General features: G+C 43.0%; 1 protein-coding gene across 1 annotated transcript; it reads left to right on the top strand.

The window, feature by feature from the left end:
* Positions 1–1,863: 1,863 nt before the first annotated feature.
* pcbp2 (poly(rC) binding protein 2) lies at positions 1,864–17,258 on the top strand. Its single transcript, XM_082175360.1, has 12 exons — positions 1,864–2,051; positions 2,685–2,824; positions 5,583–5,615; positions 7,098–7,214; positions 7,290–7,421; positions 12,473–12,601; positions 13,008–13,082; positions 13,175–13,216; positions 13,295–13,367; positions 14,501–14,556; positions 15,322–15,491; positions 16,160–17,258. Exons 2-12 carry the CDS (start codon positions 2,732–2,734, stop codon positions 16,194–16,196), a joined length of 957 nt encoding a protein of 318 aa, XP_082031486.1. The 5' UTR covers positions 1,864–2,051; positions 2,685–2,731; the 3' UTR covers positions 16,197–17,258.
* Positions 17,259–22,261: the final 5,003 nt, after the last annotated feature.

The raw sequence follows: 22,261 nt of genomic DNA, 5'->3' as shown, positions 1-22,261 counted from the left end.
AGTTCATTGCTGCAACCATCCGACACTTGACTGTTTTGTGCTTCGGCTCTGTTAGCCCGGACCACTATTGGCAAGTTACCTGCCACGAGCCAAGTTATTATGTTGAGACCAGCTCGCTCCCAACCACGGTTCGGAGCGTGGAAGCTGTAAAGGTAACATTTGTCTTGTTTTAATTTTCGTTTGGCACTGCCACTTAGTTGCTGCCGCTTCTCCATTATATCATTGTTTTGTTGGCGCGTGTTGCTGTCTGCAGACGAATTCATGTTCCCACTCAGCCCACGCCCACTCAGCGCAGATGTAGTACATGCTTACGTAAAGTTGTAGAATTGGAATTTTGGATCGCTTGTTAGTTGGTCAAGCATTTTGTTTAATAATAATACAAAAATAATAAGAAGCAATAATAAAAAGAAACGAAAAATTCACCAGATGACAAAATAGAAAACGCTGGTTAGTTGGTGCCCCCTGGAGTCTTGGTGGCCCTGGGCACTCGCCCAGTTAATCCGCCTCTGCATCAAATGCAAAAAAGATGCAACATTTTATTTGTGTATATTTAACTTCTTTAAATGGTCTAAAGCTTAGCTGATTCAACATTCTTTTTGGATTCAACCCACTTTATTTTCCTAATTTGTTTGAGATAAAATTATATTACATATTAACAAATTGTATTTATAAAGTGTCATATTTGTGATTTTCATTGGTCAAGTAGCCAGCTTCTCACTATAAAATCATGATTTTATTACATTTTATTTATTCAGTTTACCTTTATTTTTGTCAGCATTGGAAACTCAGCCTTCCATCGTTTGACAGATTATTTATTTTTGACGAGCTGCGGAGATTTTCAAGGCGCTATATTTTCCTCATCCGTTTTGAAACAAAACTTTACTATATATTATGGAATATATTATTAATCAGCTATATCAGTAAACATTTTGATGCACTAAACCTTTTTTGGAAACCTGGCTATGGTTAATAAACCGGGAAGATCTGTGTGATAACAATTAAACTATGACACAAAATTATAAAATAGCATGATTAATTTCCTCTACATTATGCCAAACCAGTTCCAAAGAATAACGCATAGTGGAATCTTAGAAGTGTACCAATTTCCTTGCATTTTTATTTTATGTGAAGCTATTGAACCATTTACATTGATGCCAAAACCATTAGCATTACTGTCATTCTCTTTCCTTCACACTTTTAATGTGCTTATGAACATGTTATTTAGGGCACTGAATTATTAATATTTCTTCTGGCCATCAGTTAGCAAAAGCGCTTCTATAGTTCTGTAAAATTTCATGACAATCAGTCAATTACAATGCAAGTTAGCTGCTGAAATGTGATTGGCTTCTGGTGGACTTTTGTTTGTTTTGTACTGTTTTATAGGTTTAAAAAATATATATGTTTTTTTTTTTCTTGGCTTGTTTGCACTTGCCCTCAAGACGATACACATATTGCATTTTCCTTGATCAAACAGTTGACGGCTGTTTGGTTACCAACATTCTTCAAAATATCTTCTTTTGTGTTCAACAGAAGAAAGAAACTCATACAGGTTTGGTACAACTTGAGGGTGAGTAAATGATGACAACATTTTCATTTGTGGGTGAACTGTCCCTTTAAGAAGTGCAACCCTTAAATCTGAGGGAAAAACCATTTGTCGTGGTATCCGAAACCACAGTGATTTTGCGAGGTGTATGTAAACGTATGATCTCACCTATAAGTCTACTTGGAAAACGAACAAGAACTGAGCAAAACTATTCCATATTTCACTAAAAAAACAACACGTCGGTGTGTGTTGTCGCAGTGTGTACTGCGCGCGGTGAGCAGTGCGCATGCGCGAGGGGCGTGGCCGAGCGCGCTGACGTCAGAAAGGTCGTGGGTGAGAGGTTGATCGGGACACATCTTGTTGTCTTTGTAAGAGTGGAGCTCGATCACGCAGCCGTGTCTTCCCTCTTCCCCGAATCCTCTCAAAACTCCCCCCGAACCTCCCGAACCTTCCCCTCTCACCCTCCGGACCCTCGGACCCTCTCCCCATCCCGGAGCGCGCGCGTCAGGTGAGGCTTTACCGCGCTCCGTGCGCGCCACGGGCCTGCAGGCCGCGCGCTAGCCTTAGCACTCGAGCTAGCCAGCCTGCGCACTTCTCACGCGACGTCTGCTGGCATTCCCACACTGAGCACAGCAGTGTGTAGTGTAAATCTTCACGTAAACGCTGTAAATGCAGATGAAATGGGTGTATTTCGCGTGAGGGGTCGTGTGGTGGTGTTCTCGCGCTGGTACGCAGCTAGTAAACACACTCGAGCTAAAGCTAACGCAGCTCCAGCACTGATTCATTACCACACGCGATACATGCCGTGTTTATAGCAATAATCCGCGGGGTTACATCATTATTTACACGAATACTCGGAATATCTCCATGGTTTCACCAATAGCCATATGGCTCAGTTGAGTTTTTAACGTAAATATGAATTAATGTTTCTCGGAATGAGCTGCATATGATCATAAACCTGCAGAATAGCGCCTTATAATGCTGTGTTTATTCTCGAGTGTGATTCATTGAACTCTAGCAGGTACTGTGGTGTTCTGGGAAGCTCAGTGTAGATGATCTGCAGTGTGAATATGCTTCCATACACTGACACTGAGCTGATGAGATGAAGTGTATGTGTGTGTGTGTGTGTGTTTAACGACAGGTTTCTCATCCGTGACCAAAGACCCCGAGCTCGCCTCACAGATCATCATGGACTCTGGTGTGATCGAAGGAGGACTCAACGTCACGCTCACCATTAGACTGCTCATGCATGGCAAAGAAGTGGGCAGCATCATCGGGAAGGTGTGTTCTCTCACACACACACACACACACACTCAGCCTGGGTTCGGCGTTGAGCTCATCACGGCCTGTAGCTTCACACATCTCGATCTCCTGCGTGTGTGTATCTCTGTACTCGTCCTCCGCTGGCATCTCGTGTTCTCAGTGCTTCTCTGAGGTGTGTGTCGTGTTTGATGCTTTATATTAGGGATTGGGGTAAAAATAGATTTTTAGTGTTCCACCGCTTCACAAATGTCAAAAATCGATTTTCTAAACGTTTAATAATGTGATGTTTCAAAGGCGGCGGCGGTGTAGAGACGCACAGACTCGCAGCGGAGGAGCTTTATGAATAAAGCAGTTCATATCAATATCTGAACAAATAGAAATTAGCCTGAAAGTTAGTTTGGTTAGCCGAGCACGTCAAGCTCTTCTCGTGGTCTTTCTGTGTACAGGTACTTTAGTTTTTACACACAAGAAGCCTGTTCAGCGTGGACACACACACACACACGCGGTTTTCTGTGTTAATGAAGAAAGACACGCCTATATAAGAGAATGAACATGTCCTGTGTCTGAGGATGAAGTAAGTAATATTGAGAATGCAGTGAGGTGTGTGTAACTCAGACTAATGACTCCCGCTGGATTGGGACTAACAGCTGATGTTCATTTCTCCATTTTAAATTCAAAATTGAATTTTCGATTTGATCATAGATTTTAAATCCGTGCAAATATGGACTTGACATGAGTCTAGTGTGTGTGTGTCAGGATCAGAGCTTCAGATGTCAGTGTGTGTGAAGCTGCTGATGATGAGATGAGCGTAGCCTGTGAGTGTCTCTCGCACCGCAGGACAGCAGATCCTCTCTCTCTCTCTCGGCACTGCACTGCACGGCTTCATTCCTAATCACTTTTAATACATCAAGTCAGAGCGATCTCAGTCACCACTGAGGAACACTGTTGATGCTATTTTCATTGCAGTCCTATAACACACACACGTGGAGTGGTCATGTGTACGGTGGCCTGAGTGCTCAACACCACCCAAACCCTCCTTGTTAAAGCTGAGGACTTTATGCTGTCAGTGGTCAAACGGAATCCAAATTTTAGATATATTACCGTTAGCCAACGCATTTATAAAGCTGTGTGAATGTAAACAGTCTGGTCCAGTAAAAGCGGTCTAAGATAAGTGATAACTGTCGGACCATTAGCTTTAGTAAAGCCCAAACTTTAGTGTTTAAGCATCATCTACGTGGCTGTGAGAAACAGCGCTGTGAAATTAATTCAACAGTAATATGTGCAAAGGTCTATGAATAACATTAGTATGATAAAACTGTTAAAAAATATCTTCATTAGTCCACTGGCACTAGTGTAATCCTGCGTGTGAACTGTGACACGTGTGGTTCAGGGACGACTGGGCGAGCAACACACGGCTCTATCAAGGGTTCATAAAAAATATATTGGATGGCAAAATCTGGATTTAAATTAAATTCTTCGGCTCATTGAACTCTAACAGCGCTGGGTAAATACCCAGAACCGCCGCTTTTATTGAAGAGGAGCTCCATGCATGTCAATAAGTAATGAATGATTAAAAATGTGTGTTGTGCACTACTGGGCCACCGTACATATGATGCTAGTTTAAAGAATAGGTTGATGTGCTTTAATGTTATAAAAAGAACACTCTTCTTTCACACACATGCATTATTGTATCTCTCTATTCCCTGTGTGTCTGGAAGTTCAGAGCGCTGTGATTGGCCAGCTGACCCAGTGTGCTGTGATTGGCTGAACACTGTGCATGAATACAAACTAATGCTACATTCCCGACACACGCTCAAAGCGAAACATTACACCCTAAAGAAAAACATTAAATGGCATCATATGGTAATCTGTGAAAACACAAACCTCAGGATGAATCTGTTATTAATGAGGGACATTATAATGTTGTGACGCCTGAATATGGCGATCCGAGGGCCTGGACCAGCGCAGTGTGACGCTTCACTGGGGAAACAGCCGCTCCTGTATCAGTGTCCTGGCCAATCGAACGCTTTAAATCACGGATGGCCACTGGGGTACACCTGATCCGCTCACATGCTCTGATGATATCATCTCTCCAGGACTATACTCATACTTAGACTATACACTATACTATTTTCATCATCGGCAAAAAAAAAAAAATCTGTTAAGTCTGATTCTGTTGCATAATACTGAATAAAAAATAATATATTTATTTAATAATATTTTATTATGGGCCTATTTTCTGTCCAATTTTCATGTCACTTTAAATAAGTGTGGTTATCTTATTGGCTTTATTTATTAATTTTTTATTCAGATTCAGTAATTTATTTCATTAAAAAGCCTAATAATACAATTATACAAAAATAATTTCAAATAATATTAATTATTAAAATAATAAAGTAATCTGTTTTTGGCCAAGAGCATCTTCAGTGCTCGTCACGATAGGCCGTCTGATGGGCTTTCAGTCATGAGTGTGTTCATCAGTCATAGACGTGTGGAGAGCGATAACTCCTGCTTGTGGAGTGAGTGTAAATATCCTGCATCTCAGGCTCTGAGGAAACATGAGGAGAGGGTGTTCAGATCACGTATGTGTGTGTGCTGTGATTACAGGTCACTTACACACACTCATGTTTACTGTCATGCTTAAACAATATAATTCCAAGTTTAGAATCAAACTGCCTTGCATTATTGTGTTGGTACAGCGCCACCTAGTGGACAACCACAGCTAGTACTGGTTTAACCTGTTTATCATTGTTGTGTGTGTGTGTGTGTGTTGCAGAAAGGTGAATCAGTGAAGAAGATGCGAGAGGAGGTGAGATCTGCTTCTGAGTGATGATGTGCGGATAGAGCAGTCACTATTCCTACATCTCCTTGAGTGCGGAGTAACCGCTCCACAGACGCATTACTACACCCATTACTGAGACTACGCCATATATACAACACCATTTATGATCGTAATATAGCATAAACAATCATAATAGCATAGTGCTGTTGTGAAGTCACAAAGGCTGCGATTCAGTTATATATATATATAGAGCTGGTAAGTCCCGCCCCTTCCGTAAAACCCCGCTGGACCTCAAAGTTGAAAAACCGTCAATGCAAGTGAATGGGAGAAAATAATTATTTTCTGGTCCCGTTTGAATTGTGCCATGAATGTGAACATATGTTGTCTGTGAATTTTTTATATAATCTTTCATGTTACTAGTTTGACAGTATATGGTATGATTCGTCGGCTAGCAGTTGTGGAAAAGACATAACGAGAAAGACTACATGTCGCCTATGTGACGTCACCCCATAAAGTTGACTTACCCGTGGTTTTCGCCAACCTCAACGATTTTGTCCTCTCCCTGAAAGAAGGCGGTGAAGTGCACCAAAGACACAGCCATGTTTAGCGGGATCCGTGAGCTAGAGCCGTGTGCTAGTGGTGGTGACGTTTCAAACGCGTCGAGAGTTGTAGTCCACAAAGTGCTCTCACACAAAGTCTACCCGTATCAAACTTCTACCCGCTAAATTGTAGCATTCTTCACACGAAAGATTATATACAAAATTCACAGACAACATATGTTCACATTCATGGCACAATTCAAATGGGACCAGAAAATAATTATTTTCTCCCATTCACTTGCATTGACGGTTTTTCAACTTTGAGGTCCAGCGGGGTTTTACGGAGGGGGCGGGACTTACCAGCTCTATATATATATATGCACTGCTTTGTGAAATTACAGCGGCTGATGCGTTTCTGTCGTACAGAAGTGACTGAATATTAAAGATTACGTGGACATTTGAATAAATGTAGTTTGGCCAATATTAAACAAGGATTTGATCATGCCGTAGTGTAACGACTAACACGTCTGCAGGCATTCCTTATATCACTTCTATTCCATGCTGTATTGTAACAGTGTTGTTCAGTAAAGCACATGACTGTGTGGCGCCCTCTACTGGACACGTGCGTCTGCAGCTCCTCAGCCTCAGGGTTATTCTTCACTTCTGCTGTAAAGGGGTCTTGCAAAAGTGACGTAACGCATTACTTTTCTAAAAAAGTAACTAAGGAACACAATTAGTTACTTTTTAAGGGAGTAAAGCAATATTGTCATGCACTACTGTTTCTGTTACGATACATAGAAGGGGCTTGAACACATATTACTTAGATACTTTATTTGAATCAATTATTACTGCTTGTTATATATTTGTATTTCAAGTCATTTTTAAGGCTGTTGTTCACTTGGATCTATTTTTATTACCACATCTATAAAATAGCCCCTAGATCTTGATGTGTGTGTGTGTGTGTGCGCAGAGTGGTGCGCGGATCAACATCTCTGAGGGGAACTGTCCCGAACGCATCATCACGCTCGCCGGCCCCACCACCGCCATCTTCAAGGCCTTCTCCATGATCATCGAGAAGCTGGAGGAGGTACGGCTCGCTCCACACGTGTGTGTGTGTGTGTGAGAGAGTCTGTGCTGATGTGTGTGTGTGTGTGTGTTCCAGGACATCAGCAGCTCCATGTCCAACAGCACGGCCACCTCCAAGCCCCCGGTGACGCTGCGGATCGTGGTGCCGGCCAGCCAGTGCGGCTCGCTCATCGGCAAGGGCGGCTGCAAGATCAAGGAGATCAGGGAGGTGAGCAGACACCCCATAGTACCATAATACCCATAATACCCATAATGATCAAGGAGATCAGGGAGGTGAGCAGACACCCCATAATACCCATAATGATTAGGGAGGTGAGCAGACACCCCATAAAATACCCATAATGACCAAGGAGATCAGGGAGGTGAGCAGACACCCCATAATACCCATAATGACCAAGGAGATCAGGGAGGTGAGCAGACACCCCATAATACCCATGATACCCATAATGATCAAGGAGATCAGGGAGGTGAGCAGACACCCCATAATACCCATAATGATCAGGGAGGTGAGCAGACACCCCATAATACCCATAATGATCAAGGAGATCAGGGAGGTGAGCAGACACCCCATAATACCCATAATGATCAGGGAGGTGAGCAGACACCCCATAATACCCATAATGACCAAGGAGATCAGGGAGGTGAGCAGACACCCCATAATACACATAATACCCATAATGATCAAGGAGATCAGGGAGGTGAGCAGACACCCCATAATACCCATAATGATCAAGGAGATCAGGGAGGTGAGCAGACACCCCATAATACCCATAATGATCAAGGAGATCAGGGAGGTGAGCAGACACCCCATAATACCCATAATGATCAAGGAGATCAGGGAGGTGAGCAGACACCCCATAATACCCATAATGATCAAGGAGATCAGGGAGGTGAGACACCCCATAATACCCACAATGACCAAGGAGATCAGGGAGGTGAGCAGACACCCCATAATACCCATAATGACCAAGGAGATCAGGGAGGTGAGCAGACACCCCATAATACCCACAATGACCAAGGAGATCAGGGAGGTGAGCAGACACCCTATAATACCCATAATACCCATAATGATCAAGGAGATCAGGGAGGTGAGACACCCCATAATACCCATAATGATCAAGGAGATCAGGGAGGTGAGCAGACACCCCATAATACCCATAATGATCAAGGAGATCAGGGAGGTGAGACACCCCATAATACCCACAATGACCAAGGAGATCAGGGAGGTGAGACACCCCATAATACCCACAATGACCAAGGAGATCAGGGAGGTGAGCAGACACCCCATAATACCCATAATGATCAAGGAGATCAGGGAGGTGAGCAGACACCCTATAATACCCATAATACCCATAATGATCAAGGAGATCAGGGAGGTGAGACACCCCATAATACCCATAATGATCAAGGAGATCAGGGAGGTGAGCAGACACCCCATAATACCCACAATGACCAAGGAGATCAGGGAGGTGAGACACCCCATAATACCCACAATGACCAAGGAGATCAGGGAGGTGAGCAGACACCCCATAATACCCATAATGATCAAGGAGATCAGGGAGGTGAGCAGACACCCCATAATACCCACAATGATCAAGGAGATCAGGGAGGTGAGCAGACACCCCATAATACCCATAATACCCATAATGACCAAGGAGATCAGGGAGGTGAGCAGAAACCCTATAATACCCATAATACCCATAATGATCAAGGAGATCAGGGAGGTGAGACACCCCATAATACCCATAATACCCATAATGATCAAGGAGATCAGGGAGGTGAGCAGACACCCTATAATACCCATAATGATCAAGGAGATCAGGGAGGTGAGCAGACACCCCATAATACCCATAATGATCAAGGAGATCAGGGAGGTGAGCAGACACCCCATAATACCCATAATGATCAAGGAGATCAGGGAGGTGAGCAGACACCCCATAATACCCATAATGATCAAGGAGATCAGGGAGGTGAGCAGACACCCCATAATACCCATAATGATCAAGGAGATCAGGGAGGTGAGCAGACACCCCATAATACCCATAATACCCATAATGATCAAGGAGATCAGGGAGGTGGACTGTTTGAAACCCTTGAGATCAGCCATATTTATGAAGGACTTGGATTATTGAAAGACAATATATGGGAAATTAGTGTTTAATTTTTCATGTAAGATTGAAGCTGCAGTCTGTCTGATATAGAGCCGTTTGTCATGGCTATGAGTGTGATATTGCTCATAAATATGCAAGTATATGAGACCGCTCTCACTCTTCAGCTCAATCATATGTTCATAGGTTGGAAATCAGCTTGAATAAGGAGAGCGATATCTCTATCATAGTGTCGTTTCAGTGGTTAGAGCTTCCAGTCATCGCTTCTGCTGCACTTTATCTGTACCGGTTTGGTTTTATCCATTTACCTTTTTTAGAATTTGAAAGATAAAGATATTGTTTGATAAGTGAGATCTCTGAAGCCCTTAAACCAAAAACAAGTGCTTAAAGTCCTCGTAAAGTGTCTGTACGAACCCTGTTTATGAGTGTGTCCCTCACTTCTCACACACACACACACACACACACACACACGTAGAGCGCACTCATACACTGCGTGATGTAGTCTAGTAAGGTAGACTAGTGCACTTTCACTGCGTGATTTAGTTTATAAATGCGTTTATAATGCCCTCAATATTCAAGAATTTAGGAAATGCCTCTTTTCCTTTTATATTCATACACTTTATTATAGTCAATCAATATCACACGGAGCGTTTCTTTCTCCAAATATCAGCATGATTACAAATGTGACTGATTTTATACCACAGTTCAACAAGCAAGAAGTTAATATTAATGACTTACATTTTAGACACAATATCGGCTGTTTTTGCTCCATTTCGCCAACGAAAATAGTTCCAACAAAGTTTCATTACTGAATGATCGAATCCGTTGAACGAATGATTCAATGACTCGCTCGTTAAGACAAAACGTTTGATTGAATCGGTTGAATGACTCACTCATTAACGGTGACCAGGGTTCCCACGGGTCCTTGAAATCTTTGAAAGTTTGTGAATCTGAACAAATGTTTTCAAGGCCCTGGAAAGTTTTTGAAAATAAACATGCATAGAGACAGGTGCTTGAATTTTTCTGGAAAAAAATCCATATTCACTCCGGTCCCCTAATGTGTTATTTCGCCAACACTCCATGCCCTATGCATACTAGCTTGCTTGATTTACACTGGTTAAGCGCATTTACGCGTTACGTTACCAGGGTTTTTCCTGCATAGAGAATTATGAGGCGGCGCCTCCGGCAAATTCCGTGCCGCCTCCGGCTCTCGACAATAAAAAATAACTAGAGAATCACCGAAAACGTGAGGATGATTCTGTTTTATTTCATTTAATGTAAGTGGTGATTGATAGCCTATAGTTGATAATAATATAGGCCTACCCAATGTACTGACGGTAACAATGTTGCGCTGTTGAGGCTTGCGCAGTTATTTATAACATAGTTAAGAAACAATATATAGCCTAGGCTACACACGACCAGAGAGCTGTTTTCCTGAATGCCATCAAGATTGAAACAGAGACTGATTTCATAACAGCTCAATAAACAAATAGTTAAAATTAAGTCACTTACATTTTAGACTGTTTTTGTTCTGTTTCAGCAGCGAAAATATTTCCAAACAAAGATCACAGCAGAACCACAGCGCATCTCACAGCAACACTTGTTTCATTACTGAATGATTCAGCGTTTTGAACAAATCGGTTGAGTCAAAGATTAAATTACCTATTCATAAACTGCCTCATTCTGAATAAATCAGCCGTTTGAACGAATCGTTTGAATGAATGACTCAATGACTCGCTCATTAAGACGGTCGCCTGCCGCCTCCTACTGGCGGTTTAGTTTCATAAAGTATCATTCTTATCAACATTCCTTATTTGTATATTCAAAAATATTTAAAATAATCTAATTTAATACAGTTATAATTTTTCAATGTAAATGATTTAATTTGATTGGTAAAGCCTAGTGTCTTATTATTCTAATTGAATATATTGATAAAATTTAAGAATTTGAAATGAAAGATGGAGCATACATTTAATAACATTAGGGGAAAAATGCCCTTTATAAAGGTACAAAAAAAATTAGTGTTTTCAAACAGTGATGTAATGAAACATTGACAATTTAAGTCTGAAGGGAGTAAAGCCTCTGTTTAGGCTATTAAGGAATTATGTAATTTTGCCAAAAGAAGAACTTTTATTTTAAATAAATGTTCATTTTAAATCAGCCTACTTCAGTGTGATATGTTACCATATTATCATGCTTAACACTAATTTGAATAATTGTAATGTGATGATCAGATGCATATATCTAAATCAAAGAATATGGGCGGTTGGCGGGTGAATTATTTATTTTTAACAGTGGATTCGGGAGACTCAAAGTGCACCAGATTAATGAATTTATCTTTAAAATGTACAAAATTTTCTTACGGGGGGGCATGCCCCCGGACCCCCCTAGAGGTACCAAGCTCCACCCACAAAAACAATGTGGGAAAAACATACAAATTTTATTATCTTAATATTAAAACACATTATTAGGATTTTACCACATTTGCCTCATTTTGAGCCAGGAAAAACCCTGGTTACGTTAAGTGTTTCCCACATAAGGTACTTTGTGTTGTACGTTGCCATGATGTTCACGCGCGCATGAAACTACCATTGTACCTCATCGTTTGTTGTTGGACACAACAAATGTGTCCCCACATTAAGTCCTTGAATTTGAGGGTATTGGACCTGAAAAGTCCTTGAAAGATCCTTGAATTTGAAGTTAACCAAGGTGTGGGAACCCTGGGTGACTCACTGCCACCTACTGGCGGTTTTAATATAACAGTTAAAGTATCTTAATTTTTTTGTGCAAAGATTAATTGTTGGTACTGATTTCATCTGATTAACAGTGCTATTTAGTCTTATTCTAATAGAATTTGATTTAATGTAAGATCTTGACAAATTATGCATACATTTAATTAGGTTAAAAAAAGGCTTTATAAAGGAAAAATGCCCATAAAAGGTAAAAATCTTCTTAATCTTGGAAAAGATGATTTCTGTCACTGCTGTGAACTGACCACCATATATGGAGAACATCAAAAACGTTAGGAGTCCTAAACCTGCAAAGGCACCAACACAATAAAAGCACTCTAATTATCGTTATCGGTAAAATCCCAGAAAATCTCTATCTATGTCTGTATATGTATACAGTGACGCTGTGTGTGTGTGTTCAGTCGACAGGAGCTCAGGTACAGGTGGCTGGTGACATGCTGCCTAACTCCACTGAGAGAGCCATCACCATCGCCGGGACCCCGCTGTCCATCATCGAGTGTGTCAAGCAGATCTGTGTGGTCATGCTGGAGGTAACGCTACACAAGAGGCGCGAGCACAAGCAGCAAACAGACCAGATCATGCATCACATCTTTTGTTGAAATGACATTAACTTTTGAAACAATTTAAATAAAATATAGCCTAATTTCTTTAATGTGCATGCAAGGAACATTAGGTTACTAGTGCATAAAACTGTGTTCGTGCATCAGTAACCTGAGAAAACACACTTCAACACACAGCGTAATGAACTACATCAACACACAACAGCAAACTGACATTCAGAAGCACTCACTTCTAGGGCTAAATTTTTATCATGTATCAATCATGTAGTGTTTAAGCCCCGCCCACATCTCAGCATCCAATCAACAGCCCATGCACAGAAACCACGTGTTGGTCGTTCTTTATCGTGTTTTTCATCTGTTCCTCTTCTCGTTCCAGTCGCCTCCCAAAGGCGTGACCATCCCGTACCGACCCAAACCCTCAGGATCGCCTGTCATCTTTGCAGGAGGACAGGTGAGCGTCTTCACGTCACTGTAGCATCTCTCTGTGTGTGTGTGTGTGTGTGTGTGTGTGTGTGTGTTTGATCTGAAACCCGTGTTTTGCAGGCATACGCGGTGCAGGGACAACATGCCATTCCTCAGCCTGATGTAAGAGGCGCTCTTTGCTTTCCCACAATCCTCTGCTCAGAGTTGGGCCTGTTGTGATGTTGTTCTCTGTGTTCACAGCTCACCAAACTCCACCAGTTGGCCATGCAGCAGAGCCCGTTCCCTCTGGCCCCCAGCAGCCAGGGCTTCACAGGTACACACACACACACCCCTCCTCTGGCCCCCAGCAGCCAGGGCTTCACAGGTACACACACACACACCTCCTCTGGCCCCCAGCAGCCAGGGCTTCACAGGTACACACACACACACCCCTCCTCTGGCCCCCAGCAGCCAGGGCTTCACAGGTACACACACACACACCCCTCCTCTGGCCCCCAGCAGCCAGGGCTTCACAGGTACACACACACACACCCCTCCTCTGGCCCCCAGCAGCCAGGGCTTCACAGGTACACACACACACACCCCTCCTCTGGCCCCCAGCAGCCAGGGCTTCACAGGTACACACACACACACCCCTCCTCTGGCCCCCAGCAGCCAGGGCTTCACAGGTACACACACACACACCCCTCCTCTGGCCCCCAGCAGCCAGGGCTTCACAGGTACACACACACACACACCCCTCCTCTGGCCCCCAGCAGCCAGGGCTTCACAGGTACACACACACACACCCCTCCTCTGGCCCCCAGCAGCCAGGGCTTCACAGGTACACACACACACACCCCTCCTCTGGCCCCCAGCAGCCAGGGCTTCACAGGTACACACACACACACACCCCTACTCTGGCCCCCAGCAGCCAGGGCTTCACAGGTACACACACACACACACCCCTCCTCTGGCCCCCAGCAGCCAGGGCTTCACAGGCACACACACACACACACACACACACACACACACACACACACACACACACACACACACACACACACACACACACACACACACACACACACCTCCTCTGGCCCCCAGCAGCCAGGGCTTCACAGGTACACACACACACACCTCCTCTGGCCCCCAGCAGCCAGGGCTTCACAGGTACACACACACACACACCCCTACTCTGGCCCCCAGCAGCCAGGGCTTCACAGGTACACACACACACACACACACACACACACACACACACCTCCTCTGGCCCCCAGCAGCCAGGGCTTCACAGGTACACACACACACACACACACCTCCTCTGGCCCCCAGCAGCCAGGGCTTCACAGGTACACACACACACACGTACACACACACACACACACACACACACACACACACACACACACACACACACACACACACGTGTAAGCCGGTCACTGAGTGTGTGTTTCTCTCCTGCAGCTGGTATGGACGCGTCTGCGCAGACAGGCTCTCACGAACTGACCATTCCAAACGATGTGAGTTCACTGGCGCTGCTTCTAAGTGTGTGTGTTGACACACACATCTGAAAGATTAGACAAGGTTACACGACTAGGGTTGGGTATCATTTGAAATTTAATGATTTCGATTCTGCTTATCGATTCTGATTCTTGTTGATTCCTAATTTCCATCTGGATGAGGTGAATAAACTGCAGATAATCAGCTGCTATTAAATGTTTTGCAGTAAGACACTGAGTATGATGAGCAGAACTCATCATGCTGAAGAACACTCACAGAACGTTAGCCTGTGGGTTAAAACACCATAGAAAAACAGCTAGCCGAACTAATGTCAACTTCAAGCATTATTAAAGACAAGTAAACACTCAGTTATTATAAAACAACAAATAAAATATTTGCAATCGCAACAAATACACACAACTGAACAAAGATCTGATTAAAACAGTGTTTTTATATTTTCAAGTTCAGAAACGAATCAAATGTAAGATAACACTGCACTTTATTAATAAAATATACATTATATTATAAGTTTGATTAGTGTTGTTATAGAGACGGCAGGAATATTAGCGCTGTCACTTTAAGAGCTGCACAGGTCCAATATACTGATACACGTGAACACTCTCTCGCGCTTGATTGGTTTAAAGTCAAATTGAAATGCACACAAATTAATCTAAGTATTCGATACCCAACCCTAGACACGACTCAAGTGTTGTAAGACATGAGCACGCATCATTAAGCACTGCTTTGTGAATTGTTAGGTTTAATGTCTTGGTTAATTGTGACAGTTGATTGGCTGCATCATCGGCCGTCAAGGTGCCAAGATCAATGAGATTCGCCAGATGTCCGGGGCACAGATCAAGATCGCCAACCCCGTGGAGGGTTCGACGGACCGTCAGGTGACCATCACCGGCTCGCCCGCCAGCATCAGCCTGGCCGAGTACCTGATCAACGCACGGTAACGCATCACCCTCACCTGTGTGCTCCACATCAGCAGCTGTACCGTACTCCACATTACCCTTCAAATTGCGGGATTGAAATTGCGAGTGTAAAACACGCCCAAAATGGAAACGCGTCAATTTCACAAAAACACCCATTTATCGCAAAAAAGTGTTTAAACTCACATGAGGAGGTTTTTCAGGCAATTCAAAAAAGTTATATTTCGCTAAACTGCAATAGAAACTTGCACTTACAGTCACCTGACGTAGATGAGGCGGCGTGATTGGACAGAAGACGAGACAGTTCTCTATTAAACTCATAAAAGACAAAAGAATTACAGGAATACTGGATTCTAAACCAGAAAGAAATGCCACAATCACGAGCTTGAAGCAGAAATGAGGGAGAAACTCCCAGTATAAGAGTCTGTCCTGTCCACTAATGTTGAATCGCACGCCTACGTCTCCTTCACTAGCGGTGGCTGGGATGTGTACACCTGGAACATCTGTCGCCATGATGTTTGGTTTCAATCGCATAACATCGGCTAAAGGAAACGCCGTAATTTCACAATAGGTTTTTTATCGACATTTAGAAAATATCACAAAAGTTTAGCACAAATCTGTAATGGAAACGCGGCTAGTGAGGTTCATCTGACACGTGATTGACACCTGTGTTCTCTCGCTCTTGCAGACTCTCGTCCGAGGCGACAGGGATGGCTGCGAACTGATGTCTCTCTCTCTCTCTCTCTCTCTCTCTCTCTCTCTCTCTCTCTCTCTGACCCTTTTCTCCTCCTCCATCACATTTACGCTCTCTAAGTGCAAAAAGGAAACCAAGTATTTTCGACCCATCCTTTCCTTTCACCCACCCCCAGCTATGCTTCATGGATATATACACACACACACACACACAAAGTGTTTTATTTATTTATTTCATGAAAATGTTTTTAAAAATCCCTTTGCGTACAGTTTTTAATGTCTCTTTTCTTTTGCGTACTTTTGTCAGTTAAACATTACCATACGGAAGCGGACAGAGGGAGAAAGTGGGAAAAATCTGAAAAAACGCATTAATATGTTTTTGTTATCTCAGATTTTTCTTATAAAAACAGAAAAAATAAAAAAGAGAGCAACTACAAAAAAAATGATAGATTGACCGTTTTCCCTGTATCGGACATTTATTTATTTTAATTTAACTCTAGGAAGTTACGGATTTTAAAGTCCTAGACGTGAGTGTCAGAGGATAAGCTCTGCTTTCTGCATCAGGTTTCAGGTGATGACTTTTTTTCTTTCTTTTTTTTCCTTTTTTTGACATTGAATATTTGTCATTCCTCAATATTTGTGTTTTTTTTTCTTCTTTATCCTGAAGTTGGAGGTTTTGTTCGAGGGAGGGTTGGGGGATGCTGCAGTTTCTGCACACATGACATTTACTGCTATAATAATGAGTTGAGAATATTTCTTTTAGAGAGAATATTTTTTTTAACCCTGTGGTTTGGAGCCCAGACTGGAGGATTCCCAATTGACCTTTATATGATGATGATGCGACTGAGTTACTGATCAATTACATGACTAGAAGGAACTTTCTAGATTTAACACTAGTTTCCTCTCTACTCTGCTTGAGTAATAGTTATGTTTTCTATTTTATTTTGTTTTTTTTCTATTTTATTTTATTTTCTCGCAGGAGGAAGGAAAACCTAAAACCTTTTTGTGCACGTTTTCTGAATATTGTAGATTTTGGAGTGCAGCTGGAATGAAGAATTAAACATGCAAAATTAAAACATGAAATGCTGAAACTATGGAATGGTGTCCTTTGGTTTTTATGTCTTGTGTTGTGATGCACATCTGAGTGTAATGAATGTTTGACTAAGAAGACAGTGTTAGGTCAGTGTTTCTGAACTCGCTGAAACGCCTCCATTGTAGTCTTCACCTCACAATATTCCTCATTTAAATAATTAATATGCAGAATAAAGGGGCGGGGCCTGGCTGAGTGAGTTAGTAGTGTGTTAAACTGGCGGTTATGGTAAGGGGCGGGACATTTCCCAAACACACTCTAAGAGCTCGACCAATCACAACACACTGCTCCAGCCGACCAATCAGAGCACAGTGTGCTTTTCAGAAGGAGGGGCTTCATAGAGACAGGAACTAAACAGTGTTTCTGACAGACTGGGAAGAGAGGAGCCGCAACAATGAAGAATATGAGGAGGAAAATAAACATTCAAGCAGGAAAACCTGTTCTAGTAGAGCCTGAAACATCATCAAGACTTTGTACAAGAGCATGATAGGTCCTCTTTAATCAGGCGAAATCATTGGCGAAGTCCTGCATTCATCACCATTTTGATTCAATTTGATTCGCATTTACCGTACATGGATGACTTGCTCACAGTAATGCTGAGTTCACACTGCACGATTTTAGCCCCAATTTTCACTCGCCTACAGTTTTTGTGAAATAGCCGACAAATCCCGAAATCTGAGGCAAATCGGTGCTCGTTCGAGGGAGTAAATTAAGACGTGATCTGAGGGGCTGTTTACACAACATCGTTTTAAGCTATAACTGGAAAACATTTAATGCGTTTTTGGATGTTCATTTACATGACATTGGTGTTTTGGGTTAGCCTGGATGCCAGCCGATCTTAGCCCCGCCCACAATTTTTAGGTCGGGAAGTTCGGTCTGGACTTGATCCGTTGAGCTATTATGCCCGAACAAAAGCTGTTCGGACCAATCAAATTGTCAGGCTTTATACGATGATGGACAGATGAGCAACAGTAACGTAATCATCACGTCACCAACGAGCGCTTGGGTTGAATTCGTTTAAAACTGGTTTATTTTGTTAGCTAACATGTAACTATAATTAGGTTCTTTCCATCGATCAATTTCTTACTTTCACATTTAAAAGATTTTATGACGTTAACTTTTACTTTTACTTGTTCTTTCTTAAATTAGAACGTAAAGTCCACACTAGAGGCTTAGTAACTGCTATCTACAGGGTGGGCCATTTATATGGATACACCGCAACAACATGGGAATGGCTGGTGACACCAAAGTCCCGTTTGTGGCACACCAGTACATGTGAGGGGGCAAACTCCTCAAGATGGGTGGTGACCATGACATATACTAATGTGCCACAAACAGGACCTCAATATCACCAACCACTCCCATGCCACCACGGTGTATCCATATAAATGGCCCACCCTGTAGTTTGTAACTAACTCTGTACTTTATTCCGTTGCACCATTTGTTTGTAAGACAGAACGTAGCTAGTAGGTCGTAAGCTGTCCGTAAAGTAATGCGTTGACGCATAGAATGACGTCTATTTTTCTTAAGCCAATCACAAGCCTTCTAATAGGAAAACAGGAAATAGTCTGAACGTTTCTCTCGTTCCTCGCCCCCTCGTTCCTCGCTTCCTCACCTCCTTGCTCCTCGTTCCTCGCCCCCTCGTTCCTCGCCTCCTTGCTCCTCGCCTCCTCGTTCCTCACTCCCTCATACCTCGCCTCCTCGTTCGTCGCTTCCTTGCCTCCTCATTCCTCGCCCCCTCGCCTCCTCGTTCCTCACTCCCTCGTTCCTTGCTCCTTTCCTCACCTCCTCGTTCACCTCCTTGCTCTTCGTTCCTCGCCTCCTCACTCCTATTCTCCTCGTTCCTCGCCCCCTCGTTCCTCGCTTCCTCACCTCCTTGCTCCTCGTTCCTCGCCTCCTTGCTCCTCGTCTCCTCGTTCCTCACTCCCTCGTACCTCGCCTCCTCGTTCGTCGCTTCCTCGCCCCCTCGCCTCCTTGCTCCTCGCCTCCTCGTTCCTCGTCTCCTCGTTCCTCACTCCCTCGTACCTCGCCTCCTCGTTCGTCGCTTCCTCGCCCCCTCGCCTCCTTGCTCCTCGCCTCCTCGTTCCGCGCCTCCTCGTTCCTCACTCCCTCGTTCCTTGATCCTCTTTCCTCACCTCCTCGTTCACCTCCTTGCTCTTCGTTCCTCGCCTCCTCACTCCTTTTCTCCTCGTTCCTCGCCCCCTCATTCCTCGCGGTTCAGTTAGAGTGTTGAGATATCCTACAAGATGGCTGAGCTTGATCGGTTTCCAGGTCACAGGCTGGAGGACGGAGGAGTGATGAGACGAGCAATCATCAAATTAAAGAGTGAGAGGCACCCATAGCTCGGCTCGCTTTACTTTAACTTGGTTTGCTTTTCCACTGCAGTTTATTACAGTTTAGTCAACATTTGAAGTGGATCAAAACCTTTCATCAAAGTTATACATGAATTTTGAACAATACCCGTTCTTGTCTTAGGACAACTTTGATGAACTTTTTTTGATCCACTTCAAATGTTGCCTACTGTAGTTGTGTCAAATCCAATAACGATACTCTCTGACCAATCAGTGATCTACATTGTTTACACGTCACCCCTTTAGTATCGGTATGGCTTACTAAAAAAAGTACCGGTCACTAGGTGTTGTACACAGCGGTAACCCCCCAGAAGTGAGCCGTAGCATGCAGTGGAAAAGCAGCATTAGAGACGTCCTTCTCTAGCCTCTTCAGGACGTACGGATCTGATTCACTGCCATGACTGCCTTCACCTCGCTGAATTCAAGCAAAACAGAGTTTTTTCATTCTGATGAAGGTCTTCCAAGGCCTCCATTCCAAAAGTTTACCAGTCACAATGAAATAAGGATTCATTTCAACAGGTGAGTACACTGCTAATAAGCTTGGAAATTAACAATAAAATCAAATTGATCAATGTGGATTTTTTTCTCTTCAGGGATGTAGTTGTAACAAACATTTTATTTGTATTAATTTTTTTTTTAAATGGTTCACACTGTAAACATGTTTCTTTTCTTTGCAACAGCTGAAAGCAAACCACTGATAGTGTGTGTTTGACTCTGGAGAGACGTCGAGAACTCGTGACACACTATACACAAACAATAAATGCACAAAAAAAGAGTTGTTTTAAAGGGATATTTCACCGCTGGAAAGATGAATGTGTATTTAAATTGGGTCATTTATGTAGTAGAAATGTGAAATTATTTTAGAAGTTGGTGCCTTGTATTTGGTGCCTTGAAAATTTATTTTTGGCTCATGTGGATGAAAGATAACAACTCCCAGAATGCACTTGCTTCGCTGCCCTACGAGGCCAGTCCCAAGCCATGCCTACCGGTTACAGAGGGCAGTATCAGAAAAAATGAATGATACAGCTAGGCTACTAGTCGACTCGAAACTGAAAAGATGGTGTTTTATGGTGAGATCCCCCTATGGGCGGGTTGAACACATGTGGAACGAGCTCCTCCTACTGGCTGTAGTCTCTCGCCTCTGGACAAAAGAGCCTCCTCTGGAGTTTTTTTTTCCAGACACACAACACAGAAATCTCTCGTCTCATGAGGGAGGGAAGCACGGTCATTCCAAAATACTACCGGGTTTCTACTGATACAAAGCTTAATGCGAATCGGTGAAGTATCCCTTTAAGTCCTTCACAACATTTGAACTATGTTGCATCCACTTCCACTATATTTACTGTATATAAAACTCATCTAGGCTTAGTCTTCAGAGGGATGTGTGCACTTGTTTTTCAGAGCACAAAAGCTTAATCTATGACGTGGGTACGGCTACCTTCAGATCATCCTCAACATCAAGACGTCATCGATATTTGTTTTTCATGTATGTAACAGCAGAAGAATATGTAGATCTAAATGGAAGCTTTACATCCATTGCCACACTGGATAACTTTTTATTCTGCAATCCAAAATTCAGGCCGTGTGGAGCTGGAAAATAAAGTTTTAATCTTCGATCTTCAGCAAAGCACCTTCTAGATTTGTGTGGAGATTAGTCCTAGATTCAGTGAATGATCCAGTCATACGGTTCTGGTTGTGTTTATGGATTGGAGATGACCAGTGATGTGTATCTTCAGTCCACTCACCTCCAGATGTTCATCTCCACATGACAAATTCATCAGTTTCCTCATTGAATGTCAGGATGTTTGGAGCTTGTAATGACAGATTCGGCATCTTAAGCCTTTCGGATATTGTAGAAGATTTTATTATTTAGAAAATAAGTAATTTAGCTATATGTTTGTACACTATAATTTCCTCTAGGTGTGACTTTGGTTTGACTTTCTGAAGCCTGAAGAAAGGCCTGGAATGTTGCTTGCATCAGAAAATTATATTCTAGTATGTCACATGGTGCAATACCTTTTACCCCAAAATATCTATAGGGTGTGTTACCATTTTTAGAAAAGGATGTATGGTATATATGTGTGTGAGCTGAGCACAAATCTGGAGTTGTCTTCTGCAGGAGATGCTTGGTTTTTGTTGTAAAATAAAGTGTCATATTTCTGGCATCAAAGATCTCTGAGAAGTGATTTCACAAAAGAGAGAAACCACAACAATATACATGCTCAATCAGTTGGATTTCTGCGAGAAAACGTCTATAGGTTTTTTGACTCGAGTAGGGTGCCTTGTCTCCAGATGTCTGCATTTTTCCAGGCTTCATACTGTCATGGACAAGCACTTCTGAACAGATTACACACTGAGGATGGTCCACGTCGCTGACAGCACAGCAGGGGAATCCATACTTAATGAGTTCTTCTTGATATTTCCCAGGTTTCCTACAGTGGTCAACAGGGTCTGGTTCTTATGTTTAGGAGAGGTACACGGTTCAGGGGACTCAGGAAGACAATACCTCAACATTTTTAGACTTGCGAATTACAAATGCATCCATGTTTGCAGTTGTGGTTTCCACGTACAGTTGTGTGCTGCAGTGATAACTAGCAAGCAGTCAAAAAACCCAGTCAGTTTGGTGTGTCCCCGGCTGATACGTTGCTCTAAGTGC

Source organism: Leuciscus leuciscus (genome assembly GCF_965113295.1).
Source record: "Leuciscus leuciscus genome assembly, chromosome: 7".
Lineage (NCBI taxonomy): Eukaryota > Metazoa > Chordata > Actinopteri > Cypriniformes > Leuciscidae > Leuciscus > Leuciscus leuciscus.
Note: the sequence above shows the minus strand (reverse complement) of the source record. Positions and strands in the feature narration are given on the sequence as shown.

Bases quoted from the DNA above. Each gene is read 5' to 3' on its own strand.
- pcbp2 (XM_082175360.1), top strand. From the start codon at position 2,732: ATGGACTCTGGTGTGATCGAAGGAGGACTCAACGTCACGCTCACCATT. The intron at 13,217-13,294 runs GTAAGAGGCGCT...CTGTGTTCACAG, and splicing joins ATGCCATTCCTCAGCCTGAT to CTCACCAAACTCCACCAGTT. The intron at 15,492-16,159 runs GTAACGCATCAC...TCGCTCTTGCAG, and splicing joins GAGTACCTGATCAACGCACG to ACTCTCGTCCGAGGCGACAG.